The sequence below is a fragment of the Castor canadensis genome, chromosome 6, assembly GCF_047511655.1.
Source record: "Castor canadensis chromosome 6, mCasCan1.hap1v2, whole genome shotgun sequence".
In the NCBI taxonomy this organism is placed as follows: domain Eukaryota; kingdom Metazoa; phylum Chordata; class Mammalia; order Rodentia; family Castoridae; genus Castor; species Castor canadensis.
The window spans coordinates 69392217-69418281 of NC_133391.1; the positions used below are offsets into that span (position 1 = coordinate 69392217).

General features: G+C 51.2%; 1 protein-coding gene across 2 annotated transcripts in view; it reads left to right on the forward strand.

Moving 5' to 3' along the window:
* The window catches only part of Camk2a (calcium/calmodulin dependent protein kinase II alpha), a 59070-nt gene that overhangs the window by 25814 nt on the left and 7191 nt on the right, over window positions 1-26065 (forward strand). Inside the window, exons 4-15 of one of the 2 annotated variants that reach the window (XM_020170174.2) lie at window positions 2936-2990; window positions 3828-3893; window positions 4004-4076; window positions 6598-6700; window positions 8328-8411; window positions 8534-8628; window positions 9619-9741; window positions 10060-10143; window positions 11273-11315; window positions 13846-13886; window positions 18948-18980; window positions 19936-19984. In XM_020170174.2, coding sequence (XP_020025763.1) covers window positions 2936-2990; window positions 3828-3893; window positions 4004-4076; window positions 6598-6700; window positions 8328-8411; window positions 8534-8628; window positions 9619-9741; window positions 10060-10143; window positions 11273-11315; window positions 13846-13886; window positions 18948-18980; window positions 19936-19984 — 849 coding nt within the window. The remainder of the gene's footprint in view (window positions 1-2935; window positions 2991-3827; window positions 3894-4003; window positions 4077-6597; window positions 6701-8327; window positions 8412-8533; window positions 8629-9618; window positions 9742-10059; window positions 10144-11272; window positions 11316-13845; window positions 13887-18947; window positions 18981-19935; window positions 19985-26065) is intronic. The other variant, XM_020170175.2, reaches the window with a different exon arrangement.

Sequence of the window (26065 nt, forward strand, 5' to 3'; positions counted from 1 at the left end):
GTAGCATCGCACAGGTAGCACACTACCTAAGTGGGGGCTCCAGGTAGTCCATGTGCCCTCACCTGGCAGCTCAGAGGGACAGCCATTTATAACAGCACAAGGAAGGCGGAAGGCACCACTGAGCAAGAGTCTGCTCAGGAGAAAACCTCCTCCTGTTCTGTGTCAGCCCTGAGCCCTGACACCTTCTCTACAGGGGCTGAGGCCTTGGTCAAAGGGTGCATCTGGGATTCCAGTCTTCTCAGGCTACTTCCAAAGGGCCATTGACCAGTTTTGAAACCTCTTTCTAGATGGTTCCAGATGCAATGTGGCTTCTAAGAACTTTTTATGCTCAGGAAAGAGAAGTTAAGATGACCTCCCACCAAAGCAGATGGAAGGATCTGCTCCCCCAGAGTCCACTTGGAGGAAGACAGGAGAGGAAAAGGGGTTCAACTTGACCTTGACACACTAATAATGCAAGTTTATTGCAGATAAATGAAAGGACAAATGCTTTCTGAAGCATCTCCTGTTAACTAGAGTTAACATTGGGTCATATGTACTTTCATATGTCTATGATACACAGGCCTTCTCAAATATGCACACATTGTCTTAAGGCAGGCTTCCTAGAAATGGGCCTGAGACAGGCAGGTGCTGGGATCCATGCTCCCAGCCCATGGGGCGTGGATGCACCAATTTACTGAAGGATCCTGGTAGGGCACTGATAGAGGATTTCTGGATTCTAGAAACAAAGATACAGTTCAATATGCATATGCATTTAAAAATTAAGCCTGCATTTACTTTGAAATGTGCTAAAAAATTAAAATGGTTTGATGAATACCAAATGATAGAAGTGTAATAAAGCCGGTATAGAATGAATGGTGGGTAAATAGATAACTCACTTAACTGTATGTTTACTTTTTTTAAAGATAATAAAGCACTGATAAATCAAAGAGGGATTATACTTATGTACTCCTCAGATTTTGCTTTAACATATTTAAAACTTTTTTTTTTTTTTGGCAACCCTAGGGATTGAACCAAGGCCTCATGTATGCTAGGCAAACACTCAAACACTGAGCTACATTCCCAGCCCACATCTTTCAATTTTTATGACTTTGCATGTTTGTCATTTTTCATGGCTGGGACGAAATACCTGAGAAAACAACGTATTGGAGGATTTATTTTGGCTCATGGCTTCAGAGGTTCCAATCCACAGTTGCCTGGCTCCATTGTTTTTAGGTGTGGTGAAGCAGAACACCATGGTGGGGAGCTTGTGATGGAACAAAGCTGCTCACCTCATGACGGCCAGGAAGTGTGTGTGTGTGTCCAGGCCCAAGATCCACCCTTCAAAGGCACATCCCAGGGACCTACTTCCTCCAACCAAGCCCCACCTCCTCCCAGCCCATTCAGTGTGAACTCATCAATGGATAACTCATTGGTGACGTTAGCACCCCATGATCCAATCACCTGTCAACAGTGCCACCATCTGGGACAAGCTTTCAACACATGAGCCTTTGGGGGACACTATGAGCTAGGCTCATGCTTGTAATCCTAGCACTCAGGAGCCAGAGGCAAGAGGATTGTGAGTTCAAGGCCAGACTGGACTACATAGAGAGACTCAGACTCAAAATACCAAGGGCTGAGGATTTAGCTCATGGTAGAGGGCTTGCCTAGCAAGCCCTGGGTTCAATTTTCCAACATGCTAAAAAAAAAAAAAAAAAAAAAAAAGAGAATGTCTTGACATTTTAGTTTGTCTGTCCATCTGTAGAGTGCCTGTCTCCTATCCCCTGGGGGTGCCCACTTGGGGGTGTTTGCCTCTCAGTCCACTCTCTAAAGTTTATGTGTAAATGTAAGAGCTGAAAGCCATGCAGGGTCTCAAAATTGACTCAGAGATACAAGCATATGGCAAAAATTCAGTGTCATTAGCTTACAGTGAAAAGTGAGCCCCCGCCTGCTCCCCTCCTCACAGGTATCCCAATGCCCCCTTCTGTGCATTCTCCCAGACAGACTTGTGCCATATAAAAGCTTAACTGCATCCTTTATAGAAAAAACTACGCATACTATTTTGCACTTTGCTTTTCCCCAAACAATGTAATTTGGAGATGATTCGGAGCCAGTGGCAGCATAACTGTTGCATTATTCTGACAGCTGTGTAACTTCCCGTTGTGCAGAAGAATCATAGTTGCCTGAGCCACCCTCCCTCCCCCCCACCTCACAGACATTTTTAGGCTGTGGTGCAGGGAGGACAGGAGAGCTAGCCCTCAGCTGACAGGCTGTGGCCCCCACAGTCAGCCCCAGGCCTCAGGCCTTTCTTTTCAAAAGCTCAGGTAAATTTTGGGAGCTCAGGGTTCTGGGGAGCTTTGCCTTTGTTCCTGGTAAATGAAGTGTGAAGAGATGACAGCTTCATAAAGCCAGAGCTCAGGGACCAACTGCTGTCACTCCTGCTCTAGCCCCCATAGCTCTATTATCTTTCAGACCTGCTTGATGAGCAGGGATGACGGGCTTAGAGCCAGCCAGCACTGAGTAAGCACTGACTAAATACCTCATGGAACTTTTACTTTCCTTCCTTTCCTCCAGGAAGGAAAAGAGAAAGCTCAAAGAAAGAGGGCCTCAGAAAGACTTGGCAACTTGTCCACAGTCACACAGCCAGTCCAATACAGAGATTGGAACCACAGCTTCTTTCCATGACTCTGGCTTGCCCAGTCACGAAACTGAGGGTTGGAGAGAAGAGAGGACCAAACTTTGACATAACAGGAGTCTTTAGTTTTTAAACCCAAATCACTTTCAATAATGCCTGGTCTTGGTGAGCCGAACCCTTTTCATGTGCATTTGTCCAAGTGCCCAATACCAAGTTGTTCTCAGTGACTGAGAAATTGGGATGTTGACTATGCAAGGGTGAGAGGGACAGTGGGGGGAAGCAGTGTGGCCAAGTGTAACCAACTGTCTTGATCCCTCCTCACAGTCCGACTCCATGACAGCATCTCTGAAGAGGGACATCATTACCTGATCTTCGACCTGTGAGTCTGTAAAGGGTGTGGGTACCTGGGCAGGGATGACCTTGCGGGTCCCTCAGCCTGAGAGGTCCCAAATGCCCCCAGGCTGGGCTGCTCTCCTTCTTCTGTGCAGAGCTGCCCCAAATGTGGTCTGCTCACCACCCAAGTCGTGCAAGCTGGTTTTCCTGCTTAAAATACCCACTGCTTTTAACGAGCATCATATATTTATTTCTGTTTCTCTTCTATTTGTGGCCAGTGATGCTGGTTTGCCATTTGTCGTGGAGATATGAAGTTTCCTTTTGAAATAATGGGCTTGGCTCCTGGGTGGGCAGTGAAAATCTGCAATGACGCTGGTCCCATCCATGAAACAGCCCTTGGGATGGCGAGAATGGGGGCGCTGCATGCATGCTGGGTCAGGGAGCATATGGGCAAACTGTACCTTCTACCCGATTTTCCTGTGAACCCAAAGCTACTCAAAACATAAAGAGTATAGGTGGGTGTGGTGGGGGCAAACCTGTAATCCCAGCACTTGGGAGGCTGAGGCAGGAAGATTAAGAATTTGAGGCCGGCCTGGCATACATAGTGAGACCCTGTCTCAAAAAAAAAAAAAAAAAAGACCTAAAACAAACAGGAAACTGCCCATCCATCCTGCCCAACACAAGCCAGGACCCAGTTGGTGGGGGGCGGGGGGCATGCTGGAAAGGGTGTGTTGAAAGACAGGAAGGGAGTTGCAGTAGAGGGCAGCCCAGTGGCCTTGGCCCTGTCTTCCCAGATGACTTCTTGAAGAGCCCCGCCCCCAGGGCACCAGGCTGGGTGGCACCTGGGATCCTGGGGGAGTATGACTCTGTGCCTATCTCCTAGGGTCACTGGTGGAGAGCTGTTTGAAGACATTGTGGCCCGGGAATATTACAGTGAGGCCGATGCCAGGTGAGTGCCAGATGCAGCCTGGCAATGGGATTGGAGTCAGGACATTCTTGCTCACATCAGCTTCCCAAGGGAGGCCTGCCCTCAGCCTTGACCCTTTCCTCTCTCCCCAGTCACTGTATCCAGCAGATTCTGGAGGCTGTGCTGCATTGCCACCAGATGGGGGTGGTGCACCGGGACCTGAAGGTGAGCAACCCGCTGTGGGTGCCTGGGTGCGGCTCACCTGGAAGGCAGCCCACCTTAGGAAGCCCTCTGTCGCTGCAACTTCCCTCCTCCCACAGAGCTTAGTGCCACAAGAATCCCTTTAATTTCCCTGCATTTGGTGGGTGGGAGTATTTTCCCCACTGTCAGGTGAGGAAACTGAGCTCAGGAAGGTGGAGCAGTTGGTTTTGGTCCCCAACTCTCTCCACACCCAGGCCCAGAGGCTTTGTGCCAGGCCAGGTGAGATGCAGTTAGACCAAGGCTGCCGTGGTGGGGTGGAGAAGGAAGAAGTCTGGGTCCAGATACCATCCAGGCCATGCTCCAGCCACTTGGCAGGGAGCATCTTTTCTCTACTCCTCAACTTCCCCACAGTGGGGGTTGCCATAGCAACCCCTGCCCAATTGGTGGGGCTGTCTAGTGAGACAGCACAGTACCTAGGACACAGACGTGCTGCTCCTCTTATTCCAGGATCTCTGATGGGTGCAGGAGAAGAAAAACCGGGCTTGGGGTCCCTGGAGTCCTCCCTCTGCCCACCTAAAGAGAGAGTCTAGGTCTGGCACATGCAACATGGCTCATTCTTGTCAGTACAAAAGACATGGATCTCTCTGCTGGCCTCGGCATGAGCACTTAGTAGTTCATACCATCTTCATTTTGCCAAACAGGACACTAAGGCTGAAAGAGTCCAAGGGATTTGTCTAAAGATGGCATTTTAATTATGGTGAAGCAAGGACGAGGGCACCCTGGCCTTCCAACCCCAGCTCCTGTGACCTCAGAGTTCAGAGGCCAAAAGTAACTTATCCATCTCCTGCTTCTGTACCGGCTCCTTTTAGGGTGATCCTGCTGGCTGTCCACTGAGCCTCTGCTCAGTGACAATGATCTACCTCCTAGGGGGTAGCTCCTTGTACTATCAGGGGAAACACGCTTTCTCTTTCCTACTGGGATGCTTTTCCCTAAACCCTAGTTTGGAACCACAGAGATCAAGCTTCCAGCTCCAAATAGCTCTAAAGGGACTTGAAAAGCTTTGTCCTTGCTCCTAAGCCTTTGTGTGCTGCACTCCCCATCCCTTCTCCAGATCTTCCTCATCCTGGATACCCTAGGCATGCGCCAGTCAGTCTGGGTCCCTCTTGGGGCACAGTACTCTGGACAGAACCCCTGCCCCTCTCTGACTATCTTGGGCCATCCATGGCTTCTCGCCTGTGTCCCAGGTAAACTGTTGTGACTCAGTCTAGACTCATGGGCAAGTGTGCTCTGGAAGAGGGTCTCTGACCACATAGCTGGGCTGCTTTCCCCGAAGGCCTGTTCCCATTATAGCTGCAACCCCTGAACACAGAAGAGGAAAAAGGAGAGGCAACCCAGATTCAGGCCACTCTGGATATACTAATTAGTGGCACATTCATCAAATCAGGACAGGATGCTATTGAGACCCAGGACATGTTGGGAACTCAGTCCCCAGAGGACAAAGGAGGCTTTAAAGAAGCAGGCAAAAGGAGCTGTATTTATTTAGGCCTGGGGTTGGTTTACACAGTGAAAGGTCAGAGGTAGTGCCCATTGGAAGTCCCACAGGGGAAGGCTTGAAGGAAGAAGGGAAGTAGCTGTCTCCAGAAACTTGGAGCCCCTCCCCAAGCTAGAAATCTGAGTTCATTAAGCATGTACTGCAGGCACCACAGGGCTTTTTATGGATTCTCTCACTCAGTTAACCGCCCCCCCCGCCCGCCACACACACAGGCACATGCCGAATGTATACTGTCCCCATTTCTCAGAGAAGAAACTAAAGAGCAAAGAAATGAAATAATTTGGCCAAGTTCCACAGCACAGATGTGGCAGCACTGGTATTAGGCAGGCGATCTACTGCTTGAGCCATGCCTCTGGCCCCGGCAGCACTGGTATTAGAAGCTGGGATCATCTAAGCGAGGAGCTCATACTCTCAGTTCCCCTTGTTCTGAGTCCCAAGGCCGAGGGGGACCAGCAGGAAGTGGAGGAATTCAGGGAGCCTGAGCCAGTGGGAGGCAGTAGCCTCAATGCCCCAGAGGCTGGGTGTGGAGCATTCACCTTGTCAGTGGTGGTCCCTTGTTCAAGCCTCACCATCCTTTAGCCTTGAATGGTTAAGATGGGGTTAGTTCTTGTCTTGATTCTGAGTACTTACCAAGTGAGTGAACTTGGTCAAGTCACTTAACCCCTTTGAGCCTCAGTTTCCTCATCTTTATACATATGAGAAATACTTAGATACAACAGGGGCTAAGGGCCTCCCCTCAGCCCCAGCTCCCAACCCTGGGGTGGCAGGGAGAGGAAGAGTCTCTTTGCTGCAGAAGATGGAAGTCTTGCCGTAGGATAGTTTCTGGGCATCAAAGCTCGGGAATCCTGTGGTTGGAGTTGGAGTTGTGGAGTTGTGGGCCCTGGCTTATCCAGCCACCTGTCCTGTAAGCACAGGCCCAGAGGTAAGATGATCAATCCACTGACTGTCTTTTGGCCTCTCCATCCCTCTTTCCCTCTTCCTGGTCCTGGAAAGCCTGAGAATCTGCTGCTGGCCTCCAAGCTCAAGGGTGCCGCAGTGAAGTTGGCAGACTTTGGCCTGGCCATAGAGGTGGAGGGGGAGCAGCAGGCATGGTTTGGTGAGTGGGGCAGGGAATCAAGGGACGTAAGACGGGCAAGTCTTTGTGTGACATGTGGACCCTGGGAATGCTCTGACTGGAGGTGGCTGCTGGGCTAGCCACAGCCCAGGGAGCAGGGGTCCCACCCACCAGCAATGGGCCAGTGCGTGAAGCCCACCTGTCTCCCTGGAAGCCAGGCACAAGGGCAGAGCTATCTCTAAAATGGCAACATGAGCTGGATGCTAGTGGCTCATGCCTATAATCCTAGCTGGGAGACTGAGATCAGGAGAATTGAGGTTCGAGGCCAGCCCAGGCAAAAAGGTTTGTGAGAACCCATGTCAACAGAAAAAAGCTGGGTGTGGTGGTATATGCCTGTCATCCCAGCTATGGAAGCAAGTGTAAAATAGGAAGATTGTGGTCCAAGCCAGCCTGGGCAAAAAGCAAGACCCTATCTCCAAAATAACCAGAGCAAAAAGGGCTGACTGGACACATGGCTCAAGCATAGAGTGCCTGCCTAGCAAGCATAAACATGAAGCCCTGAATTCAAATCCTAGTACAGCAAAAAAAAAAAACTTGGCTTCTTTTTTGTTTTTCCTTTTGACACTATTATCATTATTATTTATTTTACTTTATTTTTTTGCAACATGGGTTCTTTATGTGAGCTCACACCTTCATTGCTGGCAGGGGATCCCAGGGGGCTCCCCTGTGTCTCCATGCTGGAGGTCAGTGTGCTGATTTTACAGATGAGGGAACAGGTTAAAAATCTTGGAAAATGTCCAGGGAGCTTGAAAGGGGTAGAGCCAGGACCTCAGCTTAGATGATCCAGCAGGCTTTGGAATTTTGGTAGCATTTCAGCTATCTGAGGCTACTTTTTAATGGACAATATTGATCAGCAGTTAACCACCAGAGCTCTAGGTTCAAATCCCAACTCTGCTATTTATGAGGTGTGTGGCTCTGGGAGAGTCATTTAACCTCTCTGAGCTTTGGTTTCCTTACCTGTAAAATGGGGACAATAATAGCATGTTTCTCAAAGGTTGTGTGAGGGTTACTAGGAGCAGGCACGGGTGTGGGAAGTGCCGTCCCAATGCTTAGAACTCACACTCAGCAACTCGTATCTCTTCCTGTGCTTAGTGGTTAAGATATTCTGGGTGTCCTTGATTTCAGTTGATCCGTTCAACACTGGGAGGTAGTTAACATAGAAATCTCGAATCCTTCACTTGACAGATGAGGAAACTGAGGCCTGGAAGGTAAATAAACCACCCAGGGGATTGAGGGGCAAAGCAGCTCCTACCAGGGAGTGGGCTCAGCTCTCAGCCAAGAATTAACAAGGAAGTGCATTTCATCCTGAAGGCCACCAGCAAGTGGTTGGCAGTAGCTGCTGGGAGGAACAGGAAGGAGCTCTGTGATTGATTAGTGCTGTCTGCTGTAGGACCTGGAGAGGGGATTGGTGACAGGTGTGCTATGTACAATCAGATCCTGTTTAGAGGCTTTGCTGGGGTTGAGTGACACAACCTCAGCTCTGGGGGGCACGGGCTGTTTTCCAGCTCCAGGGCAACCCTCATCCCCTCTCCCGGCAGGATCTTGCTCCAGATTACTCACGTGCCAACCTCTGTGTGTGTGTCTGCCTGTCTGTGTGTCTGGGGAGCAGGGTTCGCAGGGACACCTGGATACCTCTCCCCAGAAGTGCTGAGGAAGGACCCATATGGAAAGCCTGTGGACCTGTGGGCCTGCGGTGAGTCAATGTGAAAGCCAATTTGTCCTCTGAGCCCTCCCCCCAGCTTCTGCCCATCACTGCTCCTCCCTTTATCGCTCCTCCCCACAGGGGGCTTAAGGTTCTCCTGGTCCTCTTCCCAGGGGTCATCCTGTACATTCTGCTGGTTGGGTACCCCCCTTTCTGGGATGAGGACCAGCACCGCCTGTACCAGCAGATCAAAGCCGGTGCCTATGATGTGAGTGTTGCTCCTCTCTCCAGCCCTGCCCCCCTGCTCCCTTCCAGTGAAAGCCAGAGCCCAGTGAGCTCAGACAGTAAGGATGCCCCACCACCCCGCCCCGCCTTCCCAAGCCCATTTAGGTGCCCCATGCACCGATGGGGCGGGGTAGGGGGATGAGTCCAGGGAAACATGAAAGCTGACCAGGGCCAGGTGATGACAAAGGTGCCTAATGATTAGGGACTCAAAGTCATGGGATTTATCCCAGGGGGTGCAGAGGGCAGAAACAGCACCAAAGCAGGGTGATGAATGTGGGAAAGCCCTGAACCATGGTTTTTTCCCTCTCTCTCATATACATAAAATAATAATTAGCAGTTCTCTAGCACTCTTCTGAATGTTTCACATGTATCATTAATTTAATCCTTATCCTAATCTAAGATGCCACAGAACCATTATCACCCTCATTTTACAGACAGGAAGGCTGAGGCACAGAGAAGTTAACTAAGGGCCCAGGTCACATAGCTAAGAAATGGTAGAACTGGAATTTGAACCCAGGTAGTCTGACTCTAATGTGCGTGCTTCTAAATACAAGCTATTCTGCTTTTCTGCAAGTCTGCGTTTTATATGGCATTTAAGCCTCACGATGTCTCCAGGAATGGCTTGAGGGCTCAAGTGACTTCCCCAGGTCTCACAACCCAGAAGGCAGAGACAGGACTTGAACCCGGGCCTCCTGATTCTGCAGTCAGGACTATGACCTTGTCTTCAGACAAGATCCAGGCTCAAAATGACAGTGGGAGGTCTCCTTTCTCTCTAGCCATGTTCTGGACTGTTTTGGGTCAGGGGGCCCAGGTCCTCCCTTAGTTCACAGGAATCTCTCCCAACTCCTGGTTGTGGATGCCTCAGTGGTTGGGCATTAGAACCCCTGCCTGCTCCCCTGCCAGTCAGGGGCTGGGGGATTGCAGGGGTGGTCTGGGGCAGGCTGGGCAAACTTGGCCCCTCTGCCCCTTCCAGTTCCCATCACCAGAATGGGACACGGTCACGCCAGAAGCCAAGGACCTGATCAATAAGATGCTGACCATCAACCCATCCAAACGCATCACAGCCGCCGAGGCCCTCAAGCACCCCTGGATCTCGGTGAGCATCCCTTGGCGGGAACTCCCAGGAGCCCAAAGGTCTTGACCCTGCCCAGCTCACAGCTCCAGTATGGGGGGCAAGGGATTTAATCCTACTTTGGTTGTTGGGGATAACAGGGAAATAAGGGATGTTGTAAGCTGACATCAGGACTGGGGTCTCACTGGCATCGACTGCTGCCAGGCACTGAGCACCCCACATATCCCTTAAAACAAAGAATTATTCTCCCCAAGATGCCACAGCTAGGCCCCTGCTGAGGGGCCCTTGGGCAGGCCTGTCTTCCAGTGTGCCTTCTACTCAAGCTTCTCCCCTTTCCTCTAGCACCGGTCCACCGTGGCCTCCTGCATGCACAGACAGGAGACCGTGGACTGCCTGAAGAAGTTCAATGCCAGGAGGAAACTGAAGGTAATAGGGCCTCGCTCTCCATATTCCTCCTCCCCTCCGGGCTCACTCATTCTTTCCTTTACGGATTTGACAAGCATATTTTGAACACTGCCACAGCAGGCTGGGCTTTGGGGAGCCCATCCCCACCCTATCTGTACTCTGTGGAGAGGACAGACAAGTAACCAGAAAACTGCGGGGCACTGGTGAGTGTTGTGCCTGGCTGATGGTGGGGACGAAGCAGGGCAATGACAATTCCAGGTCTAGAAGGATCCAGGAAGGATCCTGGGAGGCCTTCTCAGAGCCAGTGGCGTTTAACCTGACCCTGAAAGACAAGCAGTTATCAGTCCACTGTAGAGTCAGAATGGGAAGATGGTCCAGAGTAAACAGCCTATGTAGACGTCTGGAAGTGTGAGCATGACCCTGGAAGTGAGGACTATGAGTGGTTCCAGTATCGGGGAGAGCTTGTGGGGCAAGACATGACTGGGCAGGAGACCACACTGAAGTGATTGGCTCCAGCTGCCAAGCACTAAGGAAGAATGAGGACATGGCCCAGGGAGGTGATGGTTGTCATGATGCCAGGAGACCTGAGTCCTACCCACAGTGAGAGCCATGTCACGGAAGGAGCCTCAAAATTAAGAGATCTTTAATAGCAGAGATTGTTGGATTCAGAGTGTCTGAGGCCCAAATCAGACAGTGTCAGGACCAGGAGGGCTTTAGTCCCAGCCTCTTGCTGACAGAGAAGGTTCCTTCAAGTTGAATCCTCCATGATTCTAAGCCCAGGGGCCACAGAAGACAGACCAGCTGAGGCACACATGGTCTGATGTCCTTGCCCATGCAGGAAACTTCCATGGCCTTTAGGAGTGCCCACTGCTAGGTGTCCTCATGTCCATCAGCTTTGGCCAGGCTTTGGGACCTATTAATATCTGTGCCTGGGATGGCCCTGTCCCAAAAGATGTGTCAGCCAATGCCAGCTTCTCCAGGAAGAGAAGATGGGCTCTGGGCCTCAGGGTGGGGGACAAATGGAGGGACAGGGGCACAGGCTCTGACTTCATGTTGGAAGGGTGCTCTTGCCAGTCCTTTCCCATGCCCCTCCTGTTCCCCTCTCTCCCCTTCACCTCTGCCTTCCCAACCCTCCTCTTATCTGTTGCAGGGAGCCATCCTCACCACCATGTTGGCCACCAGGAACTTCTCTGGTAGGTTGTGGGGCCAGACCCCCACCCCCAGTAGTACATCCTTCACTGATCTGCTGGGAGCATTGTCCTGTTGGATAGTTGGGCATCCCCAGAGTGGGGTCTGCAAAAGACATCATGACTAGGGCTTAGCTCACCTGCCACAAACGTGTACCCAGAAAGGAAAGGAGAGAAGTCAAAGGTCAGCTAGCCACAGAGGACCAATTAGAGTGTCAACTGGTTGTCCTGTCACACAGCAGCACTGGGGCTCTCAAGCTGGACCAGCTAGAGGTAAAGGCTTCTGGATGATTTGGGGTTCAGGTTCAGGAGGATGGAACCAGGCCCAGGGACCACCAATATTGCCCCAACATTGCTGGAGCCCTGTGCTAAGCAAGCCTCAGGCTTCCACTTAGCTGGCCTTCATAGCAAGACAGTGAGGGCTGTTGCCATTCATCTTTTCCAGATGAGGAAACAGAAGTTAATGGAGAGGTCTGCTCACAGGACAGAGCGTACCTTCAGCACGGGTCTGACATACCCAGAGCTAGTGACTATAATCAGCCTGGGTCACCAGGGAGACCCAGGCAGGAGCTTGCCAGGCTCCTGTCCAAAGCCAGGCTGGTTAAGGCAGGGAGTGTCACCCAAAGAGAGAAGGAGAAGGGATCATTGTCAGCGTTTAGCAAGCAGCTCCTCTTGGCATGGGCCAGTGCCAGGCCAGAACTGCCCAAGGACAGTCTCTGGGGGAGCCCTGAGTGCTGACGTGGCAACAAAGCAGATATAGACCGCAGATATGGCAAAGCTCACTCCAGGGGCCCTGAGACTGGGTCTGGGCCAGCACAGATGGCTGCCTGCCTTGGGCATTGACTGGACCTACAGCCAGGAGTCAGCTCTGAGCAGGATGCAGGCCTGGCTTCCACGAGAGGGTCCACACGTCCATGCTGGAAAAAGTGAGGCCAGCATCAAACTTGGGCTTGTCTCCCACATCAAATTCTCATTTGACAAGGATCCTGTAGTTCCTTAAACTGAAAGCTGAGACTCCCAGACTGTCAGAGTCTTTTTTTAACAACAGTAGCACTTGGAGATTGCTAGTCTAGAGCTCACAGTAGAGGGACCCATGGGGTTGGATCCCATCTCAGGAACAGAGGTTTTGTTTTGTTCTGTTTTGGTTCTTTTTTGTTTGTTTGTTTGTTTGATCTACAGCATGAGGGGAAAAAAAAGAAAAGAAAAACTCTAGAATGGGTTTCCAGTCTTGAAATCTGAAAATCAGATTTCATAGAAAATCCCAGGTTTCTGTGATCTCTTGAAAATCAGAGAGTGGTCTCATTAGATAAAAATCCCTCTAATAGTAGGCTAGAAATAAGAGGCTGCCTTCCTTCAGACTCTAGGGCAAGTGTCCCCTTCCCTGCTGTTCATCCTGGTCTAGCCCACAAAGCCTATGGGGGATAGACAGCCATTTTTCCAGGTTTGGGACACAGCGGTGGCTCCTGCCCCTTGGTCTGGAAGTGGGAGACTTAGATGAGAGCCTCCAGGAGTCAAAGGTAAGAATGTAGAGGGACAGGAAGCAGGGCCAGCCATGCACGCCCCCATGCTGAGCCCCTGGGGCATCAATGTCCTGTTATGCCCCTCCCTTCCCCAACCCCAGCTCACTCTCTCCAGGGTACCACTTAGTGAACACCAACTGTATATAAGCTGAGTACTGTGCTAAGCACTTTGGAAACGCCTGTCTCATTTAAGGCATTTGCTTAAGGTCTGAAGCAGCTGGATGCCTGGTGGGGCTGGACTGGGCAGTCATGCCATTTCCTGGCTGATACCCACTGCCAGGGCTCCAGCCAGGAAATAAGGAGGGAGGGAAGGGGAAATGACTGAGGTGGAGGCCTCCCTGAGTAATGTTGCTCTGTTGTTGTCTGCCACCAGGGAGGGACACAGTCAGCCCCAGTGTGAGGCTCCAGAGTCTGAGGTTGGGGAGGCCTAAAGGCAGGGGGTAGTTGCTACCCTACAGGGGTAGGCCCCAGCAGGGGGACATCTGCTTCTTGTCACCAGCAAAACGCAGCCTGCAGCTGTCCAGAGTGAGTAGGCAGGGCTGACACATGACCTCTGCAGCAGCATGAGGCTAAAATTAGAGAGGGCCAGGGCAGATGGGGGGCAGGGGAGGAGTGTCCAGCCCCTGGCTAGGCAGTGGGCCTCCGGGTTGGCCATCGCCAGCACAGTGGTAACCAGGATCCAGAGGGAATCCCCAGGCTGAAACAACAACCCTGCAGTCTCAGGGCACATTGGACGCCTCCTCAACCCATGAAGCCAGAGAATTATACTTGAGATTGCGGAGAACTGGGGATCCCAGGCCCCTTAGTGGGCCACTGGCAGTCCCTGGGCAGCTGAAGAGGGAGGAGAAACAGGAGGAGGAAGAAGAGGGAATTCCCCCCAGTTGCTAAGCCAGCTCCGTGTCTGCACTGTCCACCCTCCAGCTGCTCCGGCTGCTCGTGGATGCTGCTCTTCCTCACCCTATGGGCCTTGGTGCCCTGCTTGGTGTTACTAACCCTGTACTTTTTCTCCTCCACAGGAGGGAAGAGTGGAGGAAACAAGAAGAACGATGGTGTGAAGGTAAGCCCCTTGGGAGCCCAGCAGGCCTGTCTTGGACAGGATCTCTGTCCATATCAGGCCTAGGGCAAGATCCAGGCCTTGCTGATGGTCTTCTGAGAAGGCACAGGTCATATATGTGGCCAGAATCTCCTCAGAACCCTAGGCCTGGGCTCTGGTGCCCACCTCTTACCTTGCTTGGTTGTGGCAGGTAGTGGGGGAGTGGCCAGAAGAAGTGAGGGGCAGGTGGCTCTGGGTTGGGGTGAGTATGAGGAAAGGAGCAGATCAAAAGGAGTTTCTGGGGCTCTCCAGGACTGGAGGATTTGTGAGCAAAAGGTGTAAGAGGGACAGAAATGGTGGTGAGGGGTAATTTCTTCCTGCCCAAGTGTGAGTGGGCTGGAATGGGCCCTGACTTGACGCACACACTAGGCCCACCCAGAAGGCCCATGGAGGATGGACAGCCATTCCTCTTGGCTTTGGATTCAGAGGCCTCCTTCCCTTCCCCTGCTTGTTTAGTGCCCAGGATCTCCTTCTCCCCTCACCAGGCCTATCCCCTGTGCCTAGTCCTGATGCCCGAGCTACTTACCTGCACACGCTGCTGGCCCTTCTTCCCTTCTTTTCTCTCTTCTCACTCTGCTCTCTGGGGCTTGGTCCCCCTACTCTCTGTGTCCTCCCACTTTGCCACCCAATCGCCTAACAGATTCTCATCTCTGGAGACCCTGCTCTGGGTTCAGTGCCTGCCTGGCCAGATCCCGGGGCTGGGCTGGGCCCAGGACATTGGAAAGTGTGAGATGCTGTGCAAATGCAGCCACCCAGTGTGTTGGTGGCTGTATGGCTTTGTTTATAGTGGCATTTATGGTCTCAGGTCACTGGCTTTGATCTGTCAAGGGTTACATGGGAGGAGTCTGGGCTGGAGGGCTAATGTCAGGACTGGGCCCCCCTCTGCCTTTTGCCTTCTTCCACTTGAGGTTCCCTTAGGTAGGATGGAGTGAGATGTGGACTTGGTGATCATTTTCCAAACTTCAGCTTTAAAAACAGACATACAAAAAGCAATAAAACCCCTTCTAATCATTCTCCCTTCTCATCTGGAGTGCAAGATGCAGTCATGTGCCGTGTGTGCAATGGTGATTCCTAAAGATTTTTTTTTTTCCTGAAGATTATGATGGAGCAGAGAAACTCCTTTTGCCTAGGATTTTAACTGTACCTCTTTGTTTTTCTTTCTTTTTTTTTTTTTTTTTAAGACTGGGTCTTGCTATGTAGCTCAGCTGGTCTAGAACTCCGGGTCCTCCTGCCTCAGCCTCCCAAGTGCTCGGATTACAGGCATGCACCACCACTATAATCCTTACTGTATCTTTTCTGTGTTCAGATATATTTAAATACACAAATACCATGTGTTACAATTGCCTACAGTATTCCATACAGTAACTGTACAGGTTTGTAGCCTAGGAGCAACAGGCTCTACTGTGTGGCCTAGGTAAGTGTAGTAGGCTAGGCCTATAATGTTTGCACAATGAGAAAATCTAATGATGCAGTTCTCGGAACATGTCCCTGTTGTTAAGTGATGTACAACTATACGTAATTATTTGGTTACTAGAAAAAAACACTGGTTTTCAAACTGAACTCTTTGGAGCCCAAAGGCTCTGGCAACAGATGAGATGGAGTGGGATTAGAAAGGGGGAGGCCTATGTCACAAGGTTCTGGACTTCCCACACCCATTTCAGCCAGAACAGTGCCTTAGCACAGCCATCACAGGGATAAGAACCAGGCAGGCTCACCAACAGTTGGACCAGGGCTGGTTATTTCAACCCCCTGAGCCTGGCCTTCCTCTTTCACCTCCTCTGGCCGTTTGTGAGGATTAGCTGGGATAACATGCACTCAGAGCTTAGCGTACATGCTTAGGGGATGTGAGTCAGAATTATCTTTTCTGTTTTATGTGTTAGACTTTCAGGTAAAATTTCTCTCAAAAACAGAGGTGGCTCAAAAAAATATTTGGAAACCACAGCTCAAAAGCTACCCCAGTCTGTAATTTAACATATACCCAACCCAAATCCTGCAGTGGACTCTGGCTTGCCTGCTCTTGGGGTCCCCTGAGCTGCCTCTTCCTCCCAATGCACATGGGTAATAACAGGGTGGGGTAGTAGGGTGGGGGCTACAAGTTTGGAGTAGTGGGGCCCTCTCTGATGCCAGTGTTTAGATGCTGAGCTGAGGGTGCTGGCCCCTGGGGAAGGCCATCTTTTTTTACCCCAATTTGAAGTATGTGGTGGCAGAGGCTACAGGCCCTGGTGGTCCGTGCCCAGGTCAGTGGAAAAAGAGGGGGCAGAAGGAGAGGCTGCCTTGGTCGGCCTGACTGTCAGATGCAGCCCTGACAAAAGCTGGTAGAAAGTCATGGGCATGGGGTCAGGAGGGGTCTCCCTCAGGCTGGCTCTGGGGATGCAGCTGTAAGTCTCAGTCCTCTAAGGCAAGGCCAAGCGGTAGAGGCTAGCAGAGGGCAAGGTCAACTCAGACCATGGGGTCTATGTTGTCCCTACAGGGCTTTCCAGTGGGCACAGCTGCACGAAATGTCCTTACTTCCTGCAGTACAGGACGGACCCTGAATGACTTGTCAGGGTGACTTGGATATGGGTGAAGGAAGAGAAACTCAAAGGCCATCCCTGGCCCAACCACCTCTTTGTAGCTCAGACACCTTCCTTCCATCTAGGAGGGAGTCCAGCTGGAAAAGAACTCGGAGTGCCTGGCCTAGGCTCTGGGGAATCGAGCCTGCTATAAGTTACTCCAGTGGGGCTGCAGGAGTGTGACAGTCATGTTTCCTCAAGTCAAGAAGTGTTGGGCTTGAGTCTGGGCCTCACTGCTCCCTCCCCTGAGGACCTGATCCTGGTCCTGTTTGTGATCTGTGCGAGGGAGTACAGCAGCTGTTTGCGAGGACTGGTGTAAGGGTCTCACTGTGGAACCTGGTGGAGTCACAGCCTAATGGACACCGCCCAGCTGAAGGGGAAAGTCCATAAATAAGTCCTTAGAGACAAAACATTCCACCTGGGGTGGAATGGGACAGGCAGTGGTTATCTGGTTGCTGTGGGGAAAGGCCAGCTCAGCTGGATCTACAGAAGACACTTGCCTGTACCTCATGGGTCTTTAAGAGCTCTCCAGGGCTAATGTTGACTGTACTGAGTTTCCACCACCTTTGCATACCTTAGAACTTCGTTTCTGCATGTGAGATGCAAGCGAGATGACGCCACTTTCCGTGAAAGTCCCTTTCCAATCAAACTCTGAAGTGTTGGTCAGCCAGGATTATCAGTGTCGCCCTCCTTTGTGATTCAGAAGCAATGCCCCACCCTGGCCATCCCTAGGCCTCAGCTACTACTTTCTACAAGGAGTGGTCCACCGCTCCCACCCCTCACCCCACTCACTGCCCCTGTTGGTGTCCTATCCGTGCCATTGTGACCTCTCTCCCCATGTCCCATCCTGTCACTGTGCGTCCAAATCTGATGCAGTCTTTGCTCTGTGTTCCCTTTTCGTGTCCCGCCTGAAACCTCCTGGCCCCTGCGTGGCTCCTCAGGTTTCTGCTGACAGCTGAGCTGTGTGGGCCTGTCCCCTTTCTCCAACACCCTGGGCCTGGTCTGGCTCCAGCCAGGGAGGGAGGCCAACACTAGTAGGAGAGGAGAATAGAGAAGAGGAAAGGAGAGGGGCTGATGCAGGTTGTTGGCTGTAAAGTCACACTGTCCAGCAGCTGAGAAGATACAGGGTCCAGGCATTCATGTCCCCATCAGCACATGAATGTGAAAATGCCCAGTGAGCTGTGCTGCCACATCTGTGCGGGCCCTGGTCACAGGTGCAGAGTTAGGTCCTGGCACACACAGACTCACTGAATCATGGAATTAGAAAGTCCAGGAGTAGACCTGAGACCCTTGAGAACTAGCCAGTACCTCCCATGGCAAAAGCCTACCTGGGGGGCAACTCCAGTCTCTGCTCTGCTTCCCCTCACCCTGCCAATGGGGCAGCAGGGCCAGGGGTCTCCTGACCTCTCAGACATGAGGGAATTCAGGAAAGGATGAGCCTGTGAGAAGGGCACAGGCTGTGGGTACCAGGAGCCCCAGTCGGAGGAAAGAGCCCTGTAACAGGCCTGTGTGCCAGCCTCAGTACTGACAGTGGCTTGCTAAGAGAGCTGGGGCAGGTCACTAAGCCTTAGTTTCTCACCTTGGCTTTACAGCCAATAAAAGGAAGGCTATAGACCCCCAAATCTAAGCCAATCAGCAGGGTTACAAGACTCATGGTCTAGACTCAAGTTCACGTCCACCTGTGATTCAGTTTCTCTATCAGCATAAAGGAGCTGAATAGGATTGGCACTGGGAAATTGTGAACACAAGCAGGACTTCAAAGGCCACTTAAAGGGCTGGCTCCTACAGCTGACCTTATATTCCCAGTATCTCTGGGAATATTGCTGAAAAAAGAGATGCCCCACACCTAGCTGTCACACTCCTCTGAGGGGACCTGGTTTTGTAATTTTTGACAGGTTTTCTAAGGTTGGGGACATAGCTCAGTGGTAGAGAGCTTGCCTAGCATGCACAGAGCCCTAAGTTCCATCCCAGCACTGCAAAGAAAAAAAAAAAAAGTTTCCCAAATTTCAATGACATTCACCTGGGAGTGGGATTCCCCTTAGCAGAGATGCATGGAGAGCCTAGAGGAAAGCATTTGGCCTCATCTCCAGGCCTGAGCACCCTTTTGTCCTTCAAAAGCTTGGATTCTGGAGAATCCAAGACAGCTGGCATCCAAGAGGCAGGACTGGCTTCCCCCAGAGTGAGGTGTGGTGGGTAGCTCTGATCCAAGGCAGGCTTGGTCTTGAACTTGGCTGTTAGACTCAGCAGATTCAGGCAACTGTGCATTAGGATCCAGAACTTCAGGCTAAGAAGCCTGGCCCTGCCGGGCCAGCTGTTGTTGGTAGCCCTGACTCCTTGTCCCAATGGCAAAGAACCACAGAGGATGACACTGAGGCCCATCCTCCTTCCAAACCTCCCATCTGTCGTTTCTCTGCTCCCTGCCGTTTTCACGCTCTGTCTTTTCCTGTCCCATCTCTTCTCCTTGTTTTTCCAGAAAAGAAAGTCCAGTTCCAGCGTTCAGTTAATGGTGAGTGTCTGCCGTCTCCCAAACGCCGGTAAATGCTGGGCCTCGGCCCCTTGCTCCCTTGCTCCTGCAGGCTGCATGGGAACCCAGGGCGGGGAGAGAGTGCTCAGGGCGTGCTTGGTACGTGTGCCTTGTGTGACAACATGTGTGTTGTGTGTGTGTGTTGTTTGCGTGTTTCTGTTGACACCTCCAACTCCACGGCCCAGACCAGCAGGCAAACAGCAGACCTGACATTTCCCTTGGTTCCAAACATGGATTTGAGCCCAAGCCCATGTCCAGTCCTTGGATTCTGGCTTCCCCCCACCCCACCCCCACCCCTCTGCTCTAGAACTCATTTCAGGACTTGGTTTGTGCCAATTGTGGCCAGGGTGGGGCTTGGTTTGGCTGAAGCAGCAGGTGCCATGGTGGCCCTCTGAGCTTGTGCAGGCCACCATGGAAGAGGAGTCACAGTCCTGCCTCTGTCTAGGGCACCAGCAGTGGCACTGTGGCCCATGTCCCTCTTCTTCTGGTTCCATGGCTGTCTCACTCAGTTGTGTGGTTTTTCTCCCCTCTGAAAAGCCCACCCTTTCTCACACTGGGCCTCCCTCTTTCTGTCTTCTGCTCCTGCCAGTGTGTATTCCTTCCCCATTCTGTGGCCACCATGGTGTCTCTCTGCTCCTCCCCACCCACTCTTTGCCCCCTCGAGCAAAAGGGACCCAGCAAGACCCTCTCAGCCCTCCCAGAAAGGTCAGGAATCTCCTTGCAGGTAGCCTTTCATATCAGCCCCACTCCCAGCCACCTGCTTAGCTGGGCTGTCCTCAGGCTGGAAGGTCTGGCAGAGTTTTCAGGCAGCATCTGGACACAGAGCCGGGGAGGCATGCAGAAGCCGAGCACCTCATCAGCTGGGGCAGCCCTGACTGGCCACGCTCTGCCCTGCTCGCCAGCCATACCTCACCGCCTCCCGTGTTCTCTTTGGCAGGAATCTTCAGAGAGTACCAACACGACCATTGAGGATGAAGACACCAAAGGTAGGGAAGGGCCTTGCCTTTGGTATCCGGGCCCCCAGACTTCCTGGCGCTTGCTAGGCAAACCCCTGCAGTGGGAGCTCCCTACAAGAAGTGCCCCATGCCAGCCTGTTTTCAGCCCTTCTGCAGAGTCTAGCTTTGTCTCCTGACAAGTGGGAGTGGCTTCCCCATGAGGGTACCACGCAGATGGGGTTTCTTATTTTAGGGTAATGGATTTACTTTATTGTGTATTAGAAAAAAATTAACATCTTCAACTCATGAGTGTATAGCAGTGACATAAATTTTCCTTTGGAAATAAGTGTTCTTGGGTTTTTGTTTTTTTTTTTTAAACTGAGTTTACAACAGGAAGTAAGAAGACTGAAGAAAGGGAGAGAAAAAAACCCAGAAAGTTGGTTGGAGTATGGGAAACCCAAACCAACCAAAGCCAACAAAACTTCAGGGATTACTGTAGTTAGTGGCTAACAGTCCTCAAAAGTTCTCAGATGCGCCAGGTGTGGTGACAGGTGCTTGTAAACTCAGCATTCAGGAAGCTAAGGTAGGAGGATCTTGAGTTCAAGTCCAGCCTGAACTAGGTAGCAAGACCTTATCTCAAAAATAAATTAACAAATAGATAAAACCAAAAACAAAGAAAGAAAGAAAGCTCTCCTATGGATGAGGGAGCAAAGATACCTGTGATGGTGTCTTTGTAAGAGAAGAAATAACAATAGCACCCTACAACTTACGATCCTTGCCGGGCTAACATAGCAGAGCTGCACAACAAACCCAAACTGCAACGGGCTGCATATTACAGCGGAGGACCCAGGACTGAGAACCTGGGCAAATTGGCCCAAAGGCCTGCAGCTTCAACTGGTAGGGTTGAGATTTGAACCCAAGCAGTCTGGCTCCTGAGCCTGGCTGGCAGGCAGCTGGAGGCCTTAGTGTGGCAAGTGCCAAGAGCTTTCAGGAAGGGACACAGTGCTGTCTCTAGGCAGAAGACACAAATCCTTGATGGTTAGCAATGTCCTGCTGTGCTGCCCTCACTGGGCACCTGGCCCTCCTTGTTTCCCATGGGAGACTGGCAGATTTAGGGATTTGCACACTTCTGGGGGTGGCAGAGCCACCTGGGGAGACTCTGAAATAAACAAAGCAGCTGACCTGGAGGGAACTCAGCTGTGCCAGTTGAGACATCTTTCAGGAGTGCGGATTTTTTGCCTTGAACGAATACAATGGGTCTGAGGGTGTGGTTCAACTATGGAGCACTTGCCGAACACGCATGACACCAGCACTGGAAAAAGAGAAAAAAGACACGGTTGTGGGCGAATACTTTATCATGTCTTTTCTTTTCACAATTGCAATTTAGGCTTTTTTTTTTTTTTTTGACACACTGCATATTATGATGGCCTCTTAACTCTGCCAGCAGCCTAGGAGATGGGTCCAGCCTGTGGCTGTCCCTTTCTGGCATTCCCAGCTTGTGGGAGAGTGACAATACCTTGGCCAGGCACTCTGTCATGATAACTAGGCACTAGCCAGTCAGTCTTCTATGATAGCCCTGGAACCAACTTTACAAATGCCTTCTCCTGAAGGACAGCCCACTAGGGTCCAGGAAGTCACAAGTTCTGTCTAATCCCATTCCCAGCTCTGTCTTTGCACATCCCAATTCCTTAAGTCTGGTGGACCAAGACATTGGTCTCCTCTAAGATACTCCCGGATTTAAGGCTCTCTGTCTTAATAATAAGGGATGGACTCTGGGATTCTGAGGCAATTGATGAGGCCTCATCATCCTGGTGTCAAAGCAGACAGGAACTGTGGAGGAACCTCACACTGTACTTCTCCACCAGAGTTCATTTGCTGGGTGACCTTGGACAACTTACTCAACCTCTCTGAGCTGCAGTTTCCTTAATAGTAAAGAAGTGATGATATTAGAATCAACCTCAGAGATTACTGTGCAAATGAAATGAGAGGCTGCTTATACAGTGCATGAATTTGACATGTGGTAATGTTTAAAATATCTTAATGTCTTTTTGTTTTTCAAACTGGAGTTCATGGTTGAAGGATAGGAAGCCCCATGACATTTGCTTGGAAAAATCAATTTTACTCAAAGACTATTTTAAGACAAATATTTACATGTTAAACAGACAGAGAACTATTTGGAAAAGAGTGAAGAATTGTGTATGCTGTTAATATAAAACAGGAGATGGAAAGGATGCCTTCCACCTGAGATAAGGGCTTTGAGCTGCACCCCGAAGGCCCCGCTGAGCCACTGTTAGCCTCTGCTTTCAAGGAGTCAGGATGGGATCATTTCCCTTCGGTTTCAGTTCACCTCTGCCCCTCTTACAGAAAGAACTCTGGAGCCCACAGAGGAGGAAGGGCACATGTGGATTATTAATTGCAGAGCTGGGATGGTGTTCTCTGCCTCAGTTTCCCCACATGTGAAAAGGCCCCAAAGGCCATGCCTTGGGGAGAGAAGAGCCCTTGTGCCTCCCCCAGATTCCCCAGCTCAGAGAAATTACCCCAGGAACCATTTTCTGGTGTTAACTTGTTAAGCCTTCTCTAAGTGAGGATAGCAGCTGACTGGTGGACTCTGACATGACATGAGAGATAATTAGAAATGTCATCCTCCAAGGAACAACTTCCCCCCCCCCCCCGAGGAAGGGAAGAGACATGAATATTTCAGAGCACCTCTGGACTTATGCAAGGCCTCTTGCCCTCTGCGCTGTGCCAGACTCTGCCAGGCTTCCTCTCCACTTCCCTGCCTCCTCCTGATCCGCTCTATGCAAAATCCATTTTCTCTCCAACCTGAAAAGCTGCTTCGGAAACTGAGCATTCTGGGAAATATCAGTCAGGAATGCTGGTTCCATCTCAGCCTCAGTATGCTGTGTGTTCTTAGGAGAGTGCCATAACCTCTCTGGAGGCTCAGCTTTCCCATCTGTAGAAGGGCATTCCTGGGTTGTCTGTGTGAGCCTCTGGTAAGAAGAAATGCCAAAGGTGGCTACTGAGCAGCTGCTGGATAAACTCCTCTCCCAGCTGCCAGGCTGCTGAAGGCATAGAAAGAGCCCAGACCACAGACTTCAGGTCCAAGAAGCACCAGGACCAGATCTGCAGTCCTAGAAAACAAAGATAGGGAGATCGCTGCTCACTGCACTTCAACTGTTGGCAAACTTGGTGCCCCAAGTGGTTGGAGGCAGAGCCAAGTTAGTGTCTCAGGCTGTGTTCATGGAGGTATTATGTCCAGAATTGGGGAGGGAATAGGGAGTGATACTCAAAACCTGAAATCCTGCATTATTCAGTCCACAACTGAGACTGTGTGTCACACTCAGACAGGTGTCCAGACAGCTCAGGGACCCTCAAGGGGTAGTTGACCAGCTTATGGAAATCACATTCTGCAGAATGAGTCCAGAAGCCTGGTTTAGAGAGAGGGCAGATGATCACATCAGAGCTGCAGAAAGCAGAAAGAAGAGCAGACTGTAACTAGGAGCAGGTCTCAACTTGAAAGAGGACAGAGGTACACATAGCGAGAATGGTGTAACTGCAGTGGGCTGCCTGGCAGGCTGCCCTGCCCTGCCCTGGCTAGTGACACAGGCCTCTCTGCTCAGGATGAGCTTCCAATTTGGAGATTCCCAAATGAGAAGCATCACAGCTCTGTTCACAGAGCACCAGGCATCACCATTTACATAATCCAGTTGATATTATGATGTTGATGAGACAGCAGCTGGCTCTTAGCTGTTTCTGTCAATATATTCTTAATTTTCAGACCATCCCTATAAGGTAGGTACTATTAATATCTCCATTACAAATGTAGGGAAACTGAGGCGCAGGGCAGTCCCTTGCCCAAGGGCAGGCAGCTTCAGAAACCAGGCCCTCTACCACTTTGCTGCACCCCCCCTCCCCTGCCACAGTGGCCCTGAAAAGCAGCCCTGGAGACAGCACATTAAGTAGAGGTTCATTAAATGACAAGCTGGAGGGTCTCAAAGTCCATTCGGAGAAGGCGAAGGTGGTGGCACAGGTCCCACTCGTCCCCTTGATTTCATGTTGGAGTGGCTATGCCAAGGTGGTTCCTGGTAGGGTCATCTCTTCCCATCCTCAGTTGCAGCTTCTGTGACTCTGGACAGAGCTGACCAGGAGATGAGGTTCTGGAGTGCATAGGGACACAGGTGGCTGGGTAGTTGGGCAATTCCAGGGTTGGAGAAAAGATGGCAGACCACACTCCGGTTTGGACCCATCTATCCATGTATTCATTCAGGCTACATGTGTGTATTGAGTGCTGCCTCTGCCCTAGCTCAGGCAAGGACCCAGAGAGAGGGGAACAACATGTGTCACCCGGTGTCACTCATGCCCTAAGATGGGTTCATTCCCAGCTCAGATGATTCTAGTTGGAGCCAGGAGAGGAAGCAGTGTCTGCTCACTGAGGTGACCAACACTGATCATCATTATACCATTTCCTGAGTCCACATGTGGCAAGGGCTGTGCCAGGGCCCAGATGTGGGGAGAGCGTGATGGGTTTTAGAGCTGCAAACTCTGGCTGGGTCCCTGCTCTACCAGAGCAGTTATTTGGCTTTGTCACCTCCAGTTTCTTCGTGGTGATGTGGCCGAGATTCTGTAGGCTAAGTACTAAACACACAGCCTGAAGCCGGGCCTACTCACCCATTCATTCAGTAACGAAGGCCTGAGGGGGCGGACCTGATCCTGTCTCCAGGCAGCCGGGCACAGCGCCACATCACCTGTGTCAAGCAGAGAAGGAGCCAAGTACATGCGTCAAGCAAGTGTGTGCACTTAGCATTACGAGAGCGTGGGCTGGGGACCAGGGGCCTATGAAAAAGGCCTTAAGCTGGGCTCCCGTCTCTGTACCTGTATTTCCCAGGTCCTGGCAGTCACAACCCCTCAGTGGGCTTCAGTTTCTACAGTAGTTTGGGAAGGAGGGGAAGTCCCTGGTCTCCGAGCGGTCTTCCAACCTGGGTAGTTTGTGATTCTGTAGCCCCCAGGACTGAGGTGAGCTCCTGAGCATGGGGCAGGGCCCCATGAGTGACCAGTCAGGGCCCAGCCAGGCCTGGTCTCCATCCCCGCTTCTAGACTGAGAGACACCAAGGCCCACCCAGAGCCACTTTCTGTGCAGTGTGTTGTCTCCCTCACCAGGCAGGCCACTGAAAGGACTAGGTTTGAGGTTAACCTTGATCTTGGGGAAGAGGGAAAGAGGGCCTGCCCTGGAGAAACTGAGGCAAGCTTTTGCTAGGCTCTTCTGGGTTCCAGGATACCTGGCTGCAAACGCTAGCACCACTGAGGCTCAGTCACCTCATGTGTGACATGACGCAGGCTGGCCTTGCCCACCTCCCAGGAGTCTATAAGAAGGCAACCCTGATGGCGCTGCAGGAATGGAAGTGCTTGTATCTGCTAGGTTCCAGACTTTGGGACAAGTGCTCCGTGGTCATCACCTCATCCCACCTTCACACCAGCTCTGGGAGGAAAACACTGTCATCTCCATTTGACACACCAGAGAACAGTCTTGTGGCCCACAGCTGCACAGCCTGCGAGGACCTGGGCTGGGACTTAGATGAGTGATCCACAACTGAAACTTGCGTTCTTTCCCCTACCATTCTGCTCTAAATGAATGACAGGCGGTAATGTGCCAATTTCACATATGGGAAAACTGAGGCCCAGATCATCACACATGGGAAGACTGATGTCTAATTTTCCACCAGAAAGACCAAATGCTTGTGATGTTTCAGTGGCAGTCAGGGGAGAGTAACAATTTATTAATCCTAGAAAGTTCTATACAGCTCAGTGCCTGAATCCTATAGGCATCAAAAACCTCACCCAGACTCAGGGATGTTACCCATCCTGTTACTTAGCCCTAAAACTTTCCTTCTTGGCTCCAGGCTTGGCTGTGGGGGAGCCCTGGTTCATGACTATTGGTGACCATGCCACATGTGACACCATTCTGATTCACATGGCAAAGTAAAATGGCAGGGATGCATATTTTGGAGTCGAGACCAGGTTCCAAACCAGGATTAGAGTCAATGTGTACTATGCTTTTTAGCAGCAAAGGCTGCCAGCTGAGACGCTGCCTCTGCCTTCTGTAATTGAGGGAACTTTCATCATTTTCTCCCTTCT